The sequence below is a fragment of the Notamacropus eugenii genome, chromosome 2 (genome assembly GCF_028372415.1).
Source record: "Notamacropus eugenii isolate mMacEug1 chromosome 2, mMacEug1.pri_v2, whole genome shotgun sequence".
Classification (NCBI taxonomy): domain Eukaryota; kingdom Metazoa; phylum Chordata; class Mammalia; order Diprotodontia; family Macropodidae; genus Notamacropus; species Notamacropus eugenii.
Window position 1 is genome coordinate 355,807,831 of NC_092873.1, and position 16,194 is coordinate 355,824,024.

The window sequence follows — 16,194 nt, forward strand, 5'->3', positions numbered from 1 at the left end:
TGCAGCATACTAATGTGAAAATGTGTTTAATAAGAATGTATGTATAGAACCCATATAAGTACTTGCCATCTTGGGCATGTAGCGGGTAGGGAGGGGGAGAAAAACTAAGACGTATGGAAGTGATTGTAAAAAACAGAAAACATAAATTAATAAAAAAAAAAAAGAAAGAAAAAAGATGAAACTGATTAAGTTTCTGTTAATGATAAATACCACCTGCTTGTGGGTTTTGGTCTTATTGGAACCCATGGGTCTGTATGGGATGTTCCTTGGGTGTTCCAGAGTTGGCCTGTGGATTTCGGTCATACTCATTTGTACCCATTACAGCTCAATACTTAAGGAAGAAAAGACTAATTAAATAGTTGCCCAACCACCCTGATGTTTGGTATAGATTGATGTTGAAGTCTCTCCCTTCCCCCCCCTCCCCTTTCTGTAAGGGAGAAAAATTGAATTTTGCTTAAAAGTGGAAGGGACTCTCTTATCTCCGAGACTCCAGGTGGGGCCATTTCTGAAAGCCCAACCATATATCCCTACATTTCTTCCCTTAGGCAGAGAGGAGACCTTTTGTTAAAGATTATCTGTGGTTTCCAGGAGGAAGAAGTTGTGCTTTTGCTGTAGAAAAGATAAACTGAAATCTTAAGTGCGCATTCTCTCGTGCTGTGAGAAAAACTGATGCCCACATTTTGAGGTACTATTTCCTTAAAAAGAAAATCCTTTAATCTTCAGAAACCGAACAGTGAATTGGCTTTAGGGGGAAAAATAGACCATGTATGCGTCCTAGTTAAGACTACGATTCCCAAAGACCTTTGCGGCCCCTTCCCGCCTGCCGTAGCCTACGGTCTCTTTTTCGTCCATGACTTTCCGCTTACAAGCCGGATGTTGCTGTGGTAGCCGCCCAGGGGATGAGACTTCGCGGGGCGCCGGAGACTTGGGGGTTTTCTATTGGTTCAACGGTTGTAGGCATGGGGCTGGGAAAGGGAGCCTCGGAGTGAGGCGGCCTTTCCCCGCCCCCTTCAGGGCACCGACCAATTAGCGGTGAGGTCCGGCTCTGGCGGGAATCGGGAAACTCAGCTGAGAGGAATTGGCGCGAGCTGCGGGAGGACCCTCCGATCTGTGTGGCGGGAGTCCGTGTGCGTTGGAGCTGAGCTGACCTTACGTGAGGTGAGGTGAGGAGGCTGCCAAGGCAACGAGCCGGAGCCGTCGGGAGGTGGGCCGCACTCGGGTCCCTGCTCAGGCCTGGGGGCGGCAGGGAGGACGACAGTTCTGGAGGGGCAGGGGCGCGGGCGGAGGCCTAGGGCCGGGCGCACCCAGAGGTAGTGGCGAGTAAGAGCCCCTAAGCCTTGGGGGAGAGCGGGCTGCCTGGGTGTGTGAGGGGGAGAGCCCCTCAGCTGACTCCTGCCCTTCGTAAAGCCCTTCGCCAACCTGAGAGCGCCCTGGAAGTGCCAGCTGCTGTGACTGGTGCTTACTTACCAGTTTAAATGTCGCGTCTCCCAGCCGGTCCCAGCACCCTTTGATACGCAAAAAATCCTTGAAGACCTCCCCCACATAGCTTTTATCTGGATCGTGTATGTCTGTGTATGTTCACCCTATTAGAAATTAAAAATCCTAGTATTCTTAGGAAAGCTCTGGCCCCTGAGGACTTGCACTTGGAGAGCCCTCCGCCTCGTAGAACAGAAGCTCCTCGGAGCAGGCTCCTTTTTTCCCTTTTGTCTGCATCCACACCGTCTCACACCCAGGCGCGTGTCAAATGTTGAATCCGTCTGCTTTCTAGCCCTGAGTGTATTGGCCGTCATGCCCACCACCAGATCCCGGGCTCAGGCCTCCATTGACTTTCCCAAGAAGAGAGTGTCTAAGACGTCAGGCCAAGGAAAAAGCGGCGGAGACGTCCGATCTCCGAAGGCCCCAACGCTGCCTCTCAGTCCCAGGAAACGGCTGGGTGAGTAGGCCTGGGAGATCCCCCTGTGCCTTTTCGCGTCTTCTGTTACTGCAGGTCTTTCCTGGAGTTTCCAGAATTCAGCTGCTTCCCTTCAGTGTCTGCGAAACTTCCAGAAGGGATTTCAGAGGTCATGTTCTGAACTAGACGGGGTTTTTTATTAGGAAAAATTTTCAGTTAATTACAAGTTTACCTTCTCCATGTCCAGCTTTCCCTACCCAACTGAAAAAGGAAGAAAAACAAAGCCCTTGTAACACACGGATATAGTAAAGCCTGCATTAACCTTGTCCAAAAGGGTATATCTCTTTGAAATCTTAAGATAATCACCTCTGTCGGGCCGTGGGTATCATGTTTTTCCTGAGTCCTCTGGAATAAGGGTGGCATGTTTAGATGCTGAGAGTTCTTAAGTCTCTCAAAGTTGCTTGTTTTTTGCAATATTGTTATTGTATAAAATTTTAAACCAAATGTTATACTTGAACCCTGATATGCTCAGTATCTCACTTTCTCTTGCGGTTTTTTTTTTCACTTTTAAATAATCTTGTGAGGTTGAACCATTATTATGACGGAAAGGAACAAGTAGATTCTTCCTAAGGAAAACACTTCTTTGAGAATAGCCCCCGCCTCGACCAACTTTTGCACTTTGTATAATCCCTTTTGGTGGTTACTATAGGGTGTTAAAACAGGATGATGAACTGGCGCCATCTGGTGGGGCAGGTTGTGACACGTAGCTGCCTTACTTAAAAACATTTTTAGCTTTAGGGTGAGGTAGACAATCTGTTTCCCAAGTAGTGATTTCTCATTTTTTTTCTATGGATTTTGAGTCTGCTTTTTAGCAAGTCCTGACGATGAAGTGGAAAATTCATCCCTTGCTGGTTTGAACCAGATGGCAGAACATCCCTTAAATTGCTTTGGGGGTCCATTTACCATTCACTGCAAGTAATTCCCTGTTGCCTTTAGGATAAAATACAAATCTGTCAGCCTCGAATTTGAAATCTAACACAATCTGACTCCATCCTACCTTCCCAGAGTTATCATGTGATACTCTTCATTCCAATTAAACTGGCCAACTAGTTGTTTTCAAAACTCAGTGATTCTACCTCTTAGCTCTGTGCCTTTGCAAAGCCATTTCCTACTACTTTACTTCCACCTTTTAGAATCTTGAGCTTTCCAGGTACCACTTTTTACACAAAGCTTGATTCCCCTAATTATTAGTGCTTTCTTCCTTATCAGATCATTTTGTATTTACTTCTCTGTGTACATGTACTAGTGGAATTTAGGCTCTACTGTTTTTATTTGAAATTATGTTTTATTTTCAAATGCAGATCTTCCTTCTCTCCCTTCCTGTGGGCCCCACCCCCCATTGAGAAAACAAGGAGAACAAAACCCTAGTTACAAATATGTATAGTCAAGCAAAAACATTCCTACACTGGCCATGTTTAAAAAAAATTTTTTTTCTTCTTAACCTACATTCCGAGTCCATCACTTCCCTTTCAGGAGCTGACCAGCATGTTTCATCAGGAGTCCTCTGGAACGGTGATTGGTCATTGTGTTGATATGAATTTCAGATACCAAGTTGTTTGTCTTTATAATATTGTTGCTATTTAATAAATTGTTCTAGTTCTACTCACCTCACTTTTCATCAGCTGATGCAAATTCTTTCCAGGTTTCTCTGAAATCGTCCCCTTTGTCATTTCTTACAGCGCAGTAGTATTCCGTTACATTCACATATTATAATTTGTTCAGCAAATTGATGGGTGTGCACTCCCTCAGTTTCCAATTATTTACTACTATAAAAAGAACTGCTATAAATATTTTTCTACATATGGCTCTTTTTGCCTTTTTCTTTGATCTTTCTTTTTATTCTTTATGTTCCTAATACCTTAACATATAAGTAGGGCTTAATAACTGTTGAATTTCATAATGACTTTTGGCCTTAATATGTGTTTCAGGAGATGACAATCTATGCAACACTCCCCATATGCTTACCTGTTCACCTTCAAAACGGAGTAAGAAAGAGAATGGTCCTGTTCTTCCATTTGCCTCTAAGAAGCGTGGACTAGTATTTGATAATCATTTGAAAATTAGTTCTCCTAGCAAAAGAGACCTAGCAGTAGTCCATCAGGACAAGGAACTCTCTCCAGTTCAAAATGGTCAAGGGAGATCAAGGAATTCTGAGCACAGTTACCCACTAGAGAAAGAATCTGTGTGTATTGGGCTATTCAAGCAAGAAGGTTAGTGTCTATATGACAGCTGTTAGTGCAGCCTCATAAACAAGGCTGATGACTTTCTCTGAATAAAACCCAGTGGGTCTTCTCAGTCACCTTCTGTTGTATCTAATTGTCTCTTTACGTCTGGAATAGGCACTTGTTACCAACAAACAAAGCTGGTCCTGAATACAGCTGTCCCAGATAGGCTGCCTGCCAGGGAGAAGGAGATGGATGTCATCAGGCATTTCCTAAAGGAACACATCTGTGGAGAAAAAGCTGGCAGTCTTTATGTTTCTGGTGCTCCTGGAACTGGCAAAACAGCATGCTTAAACCGAATTCTGCAGGACCTCAAGGTATTTAATGGGTCTTAAGGTATGACCTTCATGCCAGTCATCAATTCCTTGTAATCACCTCATTTGAACTTTGAAGATTAAAGGAGTAGAAATGAGTAGAGGGCATCAACTTTCTCTTTATCTTGAGTGCTGTTGAAACCTCAGACCTTTTTTTGGTTTGATTGGTTATCTAGTTAATATTAAAGATATTTTCCTGTGTTTGCATACTTCTAGGAAGAACTGAAAGGTAATAAAATTGTAATGCTAAATTGCATGTCCTTGAGGACCTCCCAGGCTGTATTCCCAGCTATTGCTCAGGAGATCTGTCAGGAAAGAGTATCCAAGTCATCTGGGAAGGACTTGATGAGGAAACTGGAAAAGCATATGACTTCAGAGAAGGCCCCCATGATGTAAGTATCACCTGGGTTTGGGTTGTTCTGTATAAATCTGGAAATCTCTCTGTATACCCACATCCTAGTGTTCCATGATGGGTATTCTCCTGGTTACTGTTGCTCAACTTTGAATGGTGTCCAAGTCTGAGTAAATAGTAATGACAGTTTTATAATTATAAATCCCTTTTCCTCAGAAGTGATTCATGCATTGAACAAGAAATAATTTAGGGGTAGGAGCTCAGCAGGGAAGAAGGAAAAAAATAAAAATGCAATATATAAGGAGGAAGATAATTTCAAGAATCATTAAAACTGGGGTAATTAGGTGGTGCAGTGGATACCACACCAGCCCTGAAGTCAGAGGGACCTGAGTTCAAATCCAGCCTCAGACACTTATCAACTGTGTAACCCAGGGCAGGTCACCTAAACCTGATTGCCTAAAAAACCCAAAACATTAAAATTACTTTAGAGACTCTAGATTTTGCTTATTCTTGGGAAGAAAAAAAATTTTACATTAGTAACTGTATTGAAGGGCATTGTGAGCTCCTCTAAACAACTTAGCCTTGAATAAATGCATATAGCTTGAGATTTGACTCAATTAAAAGTTTCTGTTAAAAGATTAACATAGACACTGATTTCTTTTTTGTATATGTAGCTTATTGGTGTTGGATGAAATGGATCAGTTGGACAGCAAAGGACAGGATGTGTTATACACACTGTTTGAATGGCCCTGGCTGAGGAATTCCCGGCTGGTGTTGATTGGTTAGTCCTCATTGTCTGTCACCTTTAAATTGAAGAATTTGTGAGTTCTCTGCCGTTAATTTCTTATATATAATCAGACAAACACTAACACTGGAGGATAAGTACGGACTAAGTACTGGAAGAGAAAGAGCAAGAGCAAGGGTGTCCCTTCCCTCAGAAAGCTTCCGTTCTCTAGGTGGGGGAGAAGGTATAGTTTGTATGCAGAGAAGCAAATACAAGGTAGAAAAGAAAGAGAATGCTACAACTTAAGGAATCAAGGCAGGCTTTACAGAATAGATAGAGCATCTGCTTTGAACCTCAGAGGAACAGGAGTATTCCAAGGGGCAGAGCCTTCTGTCTTCTAGTTTGTTTCTGCCCCTGCCTTGCCAAAGGGTGCTCTGAGAAGGCAACTTAATACTGACGTTAGCTTAAGCTAGCCATAATCAAGAGCTAAAGCTACATAAAAATGATGTGTAACACTGCATTCCAGAGATAACATAAATTATTTGGGGGATTACATGATCTTTTCCAGTAGTGCAAATAATTGAGTGTCAGTAGTCTTTTCTCTTACCCTGCAAATGATTTCCTTTAGGGTGATGAAATCCCCATCTTGCTCAGTAAGTACAAGAGACCAAGTGGGAAATTGTCACTTGGGATATTTGGGTGGAAGAGTAGATGGCATTTAGCATAAAAACTTGAGGCTTTCCAAGGGTTGGGAAGTGACTATGTGGCTTACCTGGTGCCCTTTATAACCTCTGCAGGTATTGCTAATTCCCTGGATCTTACCGATAGAATCCTACCTAGACTTCAAGCTAGAACAAAGTGTAGGCCACAGCTGGTGAACTTCCCACCTTACACAAAAGAGCAGATAGCTACCATCTTACAGGATCGACTTAAGCAGGTGAGCAGCAGTCTGTTACACATTATTTTCTTGACAAAATTCAGGGTACTTTGGGGGTAACAAAAACTAGGGGTATCTAATAAAACATTTCTTTTTAAAGTTGTTTGTAGTCTTTGCTTTCTAAAACCATGCTCTGTGTTATAGTGAAAAGAAAGCTCATGAATGAGAGGGGAAATTGGATTCAGTCAGATGTTTCCCTCATATTTATACCTTGAAAAATCGAATCTGTGAAAAACTTTCTCATTTAGAAGAATGTTTTGTTTTGTTATTTTCATGCCATGAAATTTTGTATTCTTTGTTTCTGAAAAAGTTAAATGTGTGAACATTGGCTCTCTGGAAATCTTATTCCCTTTGACTAGAAAAAAATATTTCGTAGGATGCGCTGCACGACCTGTCAGTTTGAGATTTTAGTATGAAAATATTTGTTTAACTGGGCCCTAGAATTGAGAGATGAGCCTGATTTGTGCTTTGTCTTATTTAAAGGTATCCAGTGATCAGGTTCTGGACAATGCTGCGATTCAGTTCTGTGCTAGAAAAATCTCTGCTGTGTCAGGAGATGCTCGAAAAGCACTAGATGTTTGCAGGTAATTTATAGTGCTGTTGGCCACTTTTATTAAAAAAAGAAAAAAATGCTGTTAATTGTCTCTTGTAACTCAAGTGAATGTGACTTAAGAGGCTCCATTCTGCTACTTTTTATGCTCGGAAAGGAGGACTTGTTTCTCAGTGGGGAGCTCTGCATTTCGACCGTGTTAATGTCTGAAACATTATCAGTCCATTACCTACAGAGGGAGAAACAAATGAGATGTTGCTGGCACTCCCTGTGGTGATTATAGATTGGTTAATTACATTTGTATTAAAAAAGACTCCAGTTTACTTTTCCATTAGCTGGTCTCAAGCAGGTTTATTTATGGACCTGAACCATCTTTGCCTTTAGACTTTTTTTTCTTCACTCGATTTTGTGAGTACCCTTTTCCTCTAGTTTGTGCTCTCCCACACTTGTACCCTAGACCACTTTCTCTCTTCCCATCCCCCATTCCCTCCTGCCAGGGAGATCCTCTGTGCTGGCTGATGAAATTACTTCTTTCCCAGTAGGGACACTGGGTCCATTAAAATGATACTTGCTGAGCGGGCCCACTGGTCTATGCTCCCCCCACTGCCATACAGGAGATACAGGTCTGGCTTATGATTTCCTGTGGTCAAAGTACTTTGGAGAGAGCATTGGAATAGTAAGTCCTTCATAGTGCTAAATTGCATGGTCCTGAATTTGAACATCTCCCCTAATCAGCAAACTTGTGGGTAAAGGTTGTAGGGTTTGGGCAGGAAAGGAGTGCTGCTTTTCTCCCCATTTTGACTTGCTTTTAAAACACTAGTGTTGGCTCATTGTCCTCATGTATGATGACCTACTTGGCAGCCATCTGAGAGAACTGCATAATGCTGAAGTGTCTCATTCCCTGGTACTTGAATTATTTCAGGTTAGTGAAGACTCTGTTAGCTGAGACATAACCCAGTTTTTGTCTTCTAAAAAATTATATAAAACCCATTGCTTGCAGTTAAAGGGTTTACTTTCAAACATTTGGTGGTGTTTGGTTTGGCTCAGCAAAAAATAATTTTAGAAATATCTATCCTACAGGAGAGCTGTTGAAATTGTAGAGTCAGATGTCAGAAACCAGACTGTCCTCAAACCACTGTCTGAATGTAAGTGGCTTATCTTCCCTGCTGCCTTCCTTCTTAACTGAAAGCTTGACTTTTCTGAGGAAAGAGGTGGGAGAGAGGATATGATGTGCAAAGTGAAATATACCGCTTGTGTGTGTGTGTGTCTGTGTGTGTATGTGTTTTGGTCAATTTCATCTACCCTGATTGCAGTCTTGCCTGCCAGTACTATATTTCATGCATTACTGGAAGTAAGTCCCCCAGGGTATTACATAAATGCTTAGGATAGCCTTCCAAAACTCTGGAAATGAAAACGGCAGACAATATGGTCAGTTTTGCTTTTCTGTGGGCTTGAACTGAGCACATTTTGTATCTTAATGTAGGTGTGAGAGCAAAGGCCAATAACTGTGGAGGGGAGTAGGAAGTTAGAAAGGGAATTAAGTTCAGCTTAGGATAACTTAAGCTAAACAAGTCCAGTAGGGTGAAAGTTCAGTAAGTATATTAGTCCAGCAAAATGAGGACTAGAGCAAATCATTACTAAAATCATAATATTGAATGCCTTTCTGGCTCCTTCATTCCCTTCTTTCTGAGATAGAAGTGAAATAAGGAGTGCCTATACACCACAGTTCCTTGTTTCTGAAATTGTTCATCTGTGTCAGAACAATTTGAACTACTTGTTTCTTTTTCTTCTGTTTTCCTTTTGTACTCATCTCTCTTAGAACGATGAGTTTTGCTTGGGAATAAGGGGGAATAGATAATATTTCTGAAATGTTTCTGTTAAACTTTTAGTTTCTGGTCTAGCTCTAGGCAACAAAGGGTAACACTAATGCCACAAAGTGTCACCGGTGGGGCATGGTATTCTACAACATCCCATTATATGTAGTTATCATTTTATGCATTTTTTTCTCTTTTCAAATTTTCTGCTTTTTTCTTCACTGATTATTTTTTTGAATTTGACAGTGGCCCCCAGGAGACTAATTTTACTTAGAGCAAATGTGACTTTTGATCCCCTGGCCCAAACTATTTGTTCCCTTGTAATTACTTACTGTCTTCCTTTTTTTTTTTTTTTTAATATTTACTTGGTCATATGTATATTGTAAACATTAATTTATATTACCTTTTTAGCTCCCTATTTTTTTTCTCGCTTTGGGGAAATTTTCATTTTGTAGATGCATCTGTGAGTAAAGGTAGTTGCAAAGGTTGTACAATAAACCACTGGTAGCGGTAGGGTTGGTCTCCTGGTTCCTTTTTCTTGGCCTTTGGGCACTGTGAAATTTTATTTCCAATAGTTACATTTGGACTGTGATCTTTGTTTACTTCTATCACCTGCTCTGAGTTAGATCTTTACCATCCCAGTCTCTACAATGAAATTAGAAGAAAGTTGAGGAAAAAATGGAGAATCCTCTTAGTTGAAAGATTTCAGGTTAAGCTTTTTACAGAACAGATCCATCCTCCGTCTCATGGCTAAACACGGGAGGGCTTGATCCCCCTCAACTGCCATGGTTCTGAAGCAGTTTCTTGATCATTTCTCTATATAAACTCAAATTTTAAGATGATGACATTTGCATGATAGGCACAGATGTTTTCATAATTATTTCTTCATTGTAGGTCAGCTTGGGCAAGCAAATCAAGATGGAAAATGGGAATGATGCAGGCTTGATTAGCTTTGCTATTCACATTCACTTACTTAATCATTTCCAAGTACTGGGGACACTTCCAGTACTTATCTGAACAAGAACTCACATCATTGCCGCTCCTTACTCTCAAATAGAGTGACCTCTTAAATAGTGACTACTTTTGCCTCCGAAATTCTTTTCACCCAGAGCAATTGCTCCTTTCCTTTATTTCCAGTTCTCTGACTAGTCTTTCCCCGTCTTCAGCTAGCTTTGTTCCTCTAGTATTAAATGATTTCCACAGGACTGGGTTTCACACTACTGTACCCAAAAGGGTGGCTTTTGTCACAGTCAGGGCATTTCCCATTCTCTTACCACTCAAAATATTTTTTCTTTAATCTCATGATCTTAAGCTGAATAGTGAAACCTCTGCCCTGTCACTGCCTACATCTGCTTGAAACACTATGGTTGTAACCTACTACCATTTGCTAAATCTTTTTTAAAAAATTATCCCACCCTGCCACCAGCACTCAGCAGTTTCTTTGCGTTATATTCCATCTGTCTATATAAAGTCCAGATCCGTGTTGTAGTACTGACCTCCAGGTCTTTCTCCCTCTTTTCTCAAAGTGTTCAGTATCTGTCTCATAGTCCAGCTTTGGCCTTCATACTAGTAGACTTTAATATATCCACATCAATGTTCTCTCATGTACCCTGACCTCCCAGTCTACCTCCTCAATTCTTATGACCTCTATCTTTGCTCTGCTTCAGCCATACCTCTGATCACATCATAACTGCTATTTACATGGTCCAGATGTAAAATCTCTCTTTTAACCTCCTACCCATATCTTAGCACTGCCATTTCCACTCCCTCCACCTTTCCTTGTTTTTGTCTATCAGCTCTGCCTGCTATGGTCTCACTTTCCTCTTCTCACATTCTTGACTCTGATGGACTATTTCAATTATATACTGTCTTCTGCCTTTGAATCCCTTGCCTTCTTGCCCTATCTCCAGTCATACCTCAACCCTGGAGTCACTAACATCTGTCTTCACTCATATTAGCATATCTCTGGGGAAAAGTACTGCAAAAATGGTAACAGGTCTTCTACAAATTTGTTTACTAATTTGGGGCCTCTTGCTAAACAACAGTTTTGATTGATTTTCCTTCGTAAACTCCGTAGTGGCTTTTTAAAAATCTTATATGTGAAACTGTTAGGTACCCTCTCTACTCACTTTTTGCATTATTTCTCTTAAAATTCTTGACCTTTTTCATGGTAGCTTTTCCAAGCCTTCTCTTTCCTTAGGCCTCCTTTCCTTATGCCATCCCTCCCATCTCTGTCATTTAAGAATCTTGCCTCCTACTTCACTGAGAAAATAAAGACAATCAGTCTTGAGGTACCCTACTCCATGCCTCAAAACACCTCTCAATTACGCCTCCCCTCCTTCTTACTTAAGAATCTTGCCTCCTACTTCACTGAGACAATAGAGACCATCAGTCTGGGGTGCCCTACTCCATACCTCAAAACACTTCTATATCATCATTCATTCTTAGTTTTCAATCCTCCCTATCTAACCACTCCTCCAATTTCCATTTCTGGATCATCATTCATCTTGTTCTTCCTCTTTTCATCTCATTTTATCAGTTCATCTCTATGCATATGATTTGCAAATCTATATATCTAACCCTAATCATCCTGAACTCGTCTCATATTACCAACTGGCTAGCTCCACCTGCATTTGCCATTAGCATTTCAAATTTTAACTAGTCCAAAATAAACATTATTACATTTTTTACCAAAACCCGTCTTTCATTTGAATTTTCCTCTTCCTATTGAGGGTAACAACATCCTTCCAGTTATCTAGATTCACATTCTTAGTCATCCTTGACTTCTCCTTCTTTCTCATTACCCATATTTAGTCAATTGCCAAGTCTTGTCAGTTCTGCCTCCACATTCCTTGAATTTGTCTCCTCCTGTCTACCCAGAAGGCCACTACTCCTACACAGGCAGTTCATGCCTTAATTACCTCTTACCTGGACTATTGTAATAGCTTCTTCTAGTCTCTTTCCTTCTCTTAATGCTCCACATAGCTGCTAAATTAATATTTCTGACTATGATTTTCCTACTCAAACTTGAATAAAGGTCTGTTATATATAATGTAGATTCCTGACATTTAACACTCCACAATCTAGCTCTTAACCTGCCTTTCATATCATTCTCTTTACATTCTAGCCAAATTGGCCTGCTAGCTGTTCTCCTGAAGTCAACATTCTGTGCCTTATCTCCATGCCTTTCCCTTGCTGGTCCCCTGTGCCTGGAATATATTCCCTTTCCTGGTCCCCCTCTCTCCTGAGATTCCTTTGTATTTACTTAGCTGTATACTTGTGAGCTCCTTCAGAACAGGAACTTGGTGTGTGTGTTTATGTGTATGTGTGTATTTTTTGTCTTTGTACGTATCCCCAGTGTATGACATATGATAGGCTCTTCAATGTTTGTAAAATTTTAACTGAATTGTTTAATTTACTTTTCAGGTAAATCTGCTAAGTCATCATCCCAGTCTCTAATTCCCAAGCAGGTTGGTCTTATTCATATATCCCAGGTCATCTCAGACATTTATGGCAGCAGAATGGCCTTGAGCCAAGAAGGAGCTCAAGATTCCTTTCCTCTTCAACAGAAGATTCTGGTTTGTTCCCTGTTGCTCTTGACCAGACAACTGAAAGCCAAAGAGGTCACCCTGGGGAAGGTAAATAAGAAAGGATGCAATAAAGCTGAGGATGGGTGGAGGTGGGATGGGAATTTCTAGGCTTTTGGGAAAATAGTAAGACAGAGCTACTATTTTGAATTCGATGTGTTCTTCCTAGTTATATGGAAATCTAAAGTGGTTTATTGCACACACAAGTATTTGAAAAAGTAATCTGTTGATTTTTATGCAGGTAACTGTGTTCTGACTATAGCTTGAAGCTAGCTGACTTTATTTCCCCTGGAGTTAAGGAAGAGAGTTTTTCAGTGATCTTTTTTTCATTTCTAATTCTTTTCTCCAGTACTTGAGTACCATTGGGGAACTTGAGATGTCCATCTTTTTTTTTTTAATTTTAATTTTTGTTTCTTTTGGCAAATGTTTATCTGCAATTTATTTTTAAAAAATTGTCCAGGACACTGAAATAATGTAGCTTTGCCCCTACACAGACAGTATATGTCAGAGGTGGTTCATGAATTTCTTGAAATCTATCTACTGTGGCACAAAATTAAGAAACATGACCTTCATTTCTAAGGGCTTTTTCATTTTTTGTCTAGAAATCTTTTTTTTTTTTTAAACAAAAGAAAATAGTCTGCTTCATTCTGCAATCCAATTCCATAGTTCTTTCTCTGGATGTGGAAGCCGTTTGCCTCAAGAATCCCTTGGGAATCAACTTTTTTATCCTATTTTGTGCAGTACTTTCTCTACATGACTTTACACAGATACTTTAACAAAACTCTTAAGTTATTGATATATGATTTTTTTAAGCAGAATGTTTTTCCTTGTTTCCTCTCAGTTATATGAAGCCTATAGCAAAGTCTGTCGAAAACAGCAGGTGGCAGCAGTGGATCAGTCAGAGTGTTTGTCACTTTCAGGGCTTTTGGAGACCAGGGGCATTTTAGGATTGAAGAAAAGCAAGGAAACTCGACTCACAAAGGTACCATTTGTCCCTGGAGAGCTAAGTCTTTCTTGCTGATGGTCTTAGTTGCCCTTTCTGAGAAGGTTTTGTGACTACCTTATATTTTGCTTAAGTTACAATTTAAAATCTGTCTATGGTTGTGTGTGGGTTTGCTTAAATGTTAGATCTCATCTGTGATGATTGGGAATTGAGGGAGGGGGAAACATCTAGCAGAAGCCAACATAGGAAATCAAGGGAAGCAGGGCTAATGGTCTGCTTTCCTCCTTTGAGAAAAGCATAACATGGCAGAAATCTCACTTCACATAACATATGCTACTCCCTTGTTACCGTCTTTGCTTTTCTTGAATTCTACAACAAGGAATCCTTTTTTTTTTTTTCCAGGTGTCTCTGAAAATTGAAGAAAAGGAGATGGAGCATGCACTGAAGGACAGAGTCTTAATTGGGACTATTTTAGCAAATGGATTGCCTTAGATCCAGCCAGGCTTTTACCTCAAGTTTCCCCATGGCATTTTACAGGATCTTACAACTGTGGCGATATGCTACTTTATGCACTCTATCCTTTGGTTCCAGAAAAGTGACCTGTTTTTACTTGAACTAGATGAATTTATTTTCATAAGAGATGTGCTGTCATGACTGTAGAACCAAAACATCTTTAGGTCCCATTATTTTGGCTCATTAAGGTTAAAAAAAAAAAGCATGTGGCTAAGAGAGGTGCTATCTCCAGCTGTTGTGTATGTTTATTCCACATATCTTACCAAGTGAATACTCGTCAAGCAGCTGAGAACTGTGGGGACTGGTATGACCAGAACAACAGAACTCTACCCAGAAAACCTACATGTTCATGTTGATTTGGGGGAAGCGTGGTCAAAGCCTCCAGTTCCTTTTGAAGTGCTGCTTTGTTCATGTTATGAAGACTCATTCCTTATGCCATTTAAGATCCATTGATATTATTGAGCAGTTCCAAGATTGAGAGAAAGAATGTTTTAACTATATATAGGGATATATTTATTGAGCTTTATAATATTTGTCGTGTGTTTCTTTTTAAGCAGTTCATTTATCCAGTGTTCAAGTTTCTTGAATTTATGGCTGAAAATCCTGCTCTTCAATCCCCCCCTCAGGCATCAGAAGCTACTTGCTTTATGCTGACTTTATGTGAATTTATATTTCTCTTTAAACCACCTTTTTTCCTCTCCTCTGAAATCCTTCCATATGGTTACTTAATGTTTCTTCCTTTTTTCTGGTATGGTTTCAAGTGAACTACTGGAACCTCTGAGCCAAAGTATAGGTCTGTACACCAGAGGGCACCATTACAACGCTGATGGGGCTCAAAAGGTGGGCTTTTGAGGGAGTAAATGTGTCCTTGAAGTTTTTGTTCAACTGAGATTTTAAAATGTTCCTGTATCTCAAACAAATGTTTTAAAGAGAGAGAGAGAGAGAGTGGGGGTGGGGGGGAGTATCGATAGATTGAAGACAGGACTGAGTCTAAAGTGTTTTTATTCCTACTTGGGTGATACCTAGGTACTTCTGCTGTGTCTCCTACCTTCCTCTTGACACAGAGAATCTAGGCTGGGAACTTGATATAGGTACAAATGATCTGTTGGCCTCTGTTTCATTCATCCTGCCTGCTCTATCCCTGCAATGTGATCCATGTTACAGGTGGTATGGCATGGAAGGAGAGCACAGAGAGCTCTCTGTGAAATGAAGACTACATCCATGGTGTAATGTTGTAAAAGTTATTCTGTAGATAGGAGTTTAAATACCATTCCCTTTCCCCACACACCTGCGTTGAGATCTTCTGTGTGAAGGTAAATGGTAGTAGTGAATACTTAGTTTCAGCCTTAAAGGTTGGATCCTACCCAGGGTTCTAAGGGTTAACAGGAATAATTGCAAAGATTGTCCGAGGGCTGATGGAAAGCAGAGACTGAATGGGATTGGGAACAGATGCGAGCCTTGATTTAAATTACATTTTATTGGTTGCTGCAGCCTTAAGAGACATGACTGCTTTACAGTTTGTTTCCACACTGTGGGCAGCTGCTGTCTGTTCTGTGTCCACAGTAGGATTCTGCCCAAAAAGGAGCAGCCTCCCTACCACATTGTGTTTGAGGCTTGGCGCCTTCCTCTTAACTGTGGGGCTCAAGTCAGGAACATGGCTTGACTCACAGTGGGACTTCCATGTATCCTCTGTGACTTCCAGCCAAGACCACATTTGCAGATTAAAAAGGACTAAATTTTTTAATCTACCTTTTTTCCCTTTCCCCCTCATATTAGGATATAGGGCTATCTATATATGCATTGATTTGTTACTTTCCTTCCTTTTAAACCTACTCACCCCACCCCACCCCCAATCAATTTCTAGGTCATTGCTGCTCTTAAGAATCCAGCAATTGGAACAGGGTTGGTTCTGTCAATGATGCGTAAAGCAGACTGAGAGTCCCAGCTTGGCTTCAGCTGCTCTTGTGGGAACAGAAGCTGATGTGTGTTTGTCAGAGAAGTCTTAAGTGTAACTCAGACAGCCGGTGAGCAAATTGAGTAGAGGAAGAAAGTCCTTTCCTTGCTGGCTTTTCTAACTATAGTCATGGGAGCTATTGAAGGTAGTGGGATTTTTAGTGGTGGCCAGTGTTTGGCAGGATGATGGCTTATTCCTGTACAAGGTGATGGCAGAGATGCTGACCTACATTTGTGTGTGTGTGTGTGTGTGTGTGTGTGGTTATACCTGCTTAATTTGTACCGGGTGAATTTCCCCCATCTTTCCTTCCTTCCGGTTTTGGTTACAGCATTG

General features: G+C 40.8%; 1 protein-coding gene across 7 annotated transcripts; it reads left to right on the forward strand.

The window, feature by feature from the left end:
- Positions 1-1,014: 1,014 nt before the first annotated feature.
- Positions 1,015-14,436, forward strand: CDC6 (cell division cycle 6). Of its 7 annotated transcripts, none has more exons than XM_072646345.1 (12): positions 1,015-1,163; positions 1,769-1,933; positions 3,880-4,161; positions 4,291-4,490; positions 4,704-4,879; positions 5,514-5,620; positions 6,361-6,500; positions 6,984-7,084; positions 8,131-8,195; positions 12,291-12,502; positions 13,293-13,433; positions 13,797-14,436. In XM_072646345.1, exons 2-12 carry the CDS (start codon positions 1,789-1,791, stop codon positions 13,884-13,886), a joined length of 1,659 nt encoding a protein of 552 aa, XP_072502446.1. In that variant the 5' UTR covers positions 1,015-1,163; positions 1,769-1,788; the 3' UTR covers positions 13,887-14,436. The 7 variants fall into 7 exon arrangements, with proteins under 7 accessions (XP_072502446.1, XP_072502449.1, XP_072502444.1 ...); XM_072646348.1 differs by having other exon boundaries at positions 13,372-13,433; XM_072646343.1 differs by having other exon boundaries at positions 1,015-1,158.
- Positions 14,437-16,194: the final 1,758 nt, after the last annotated feature.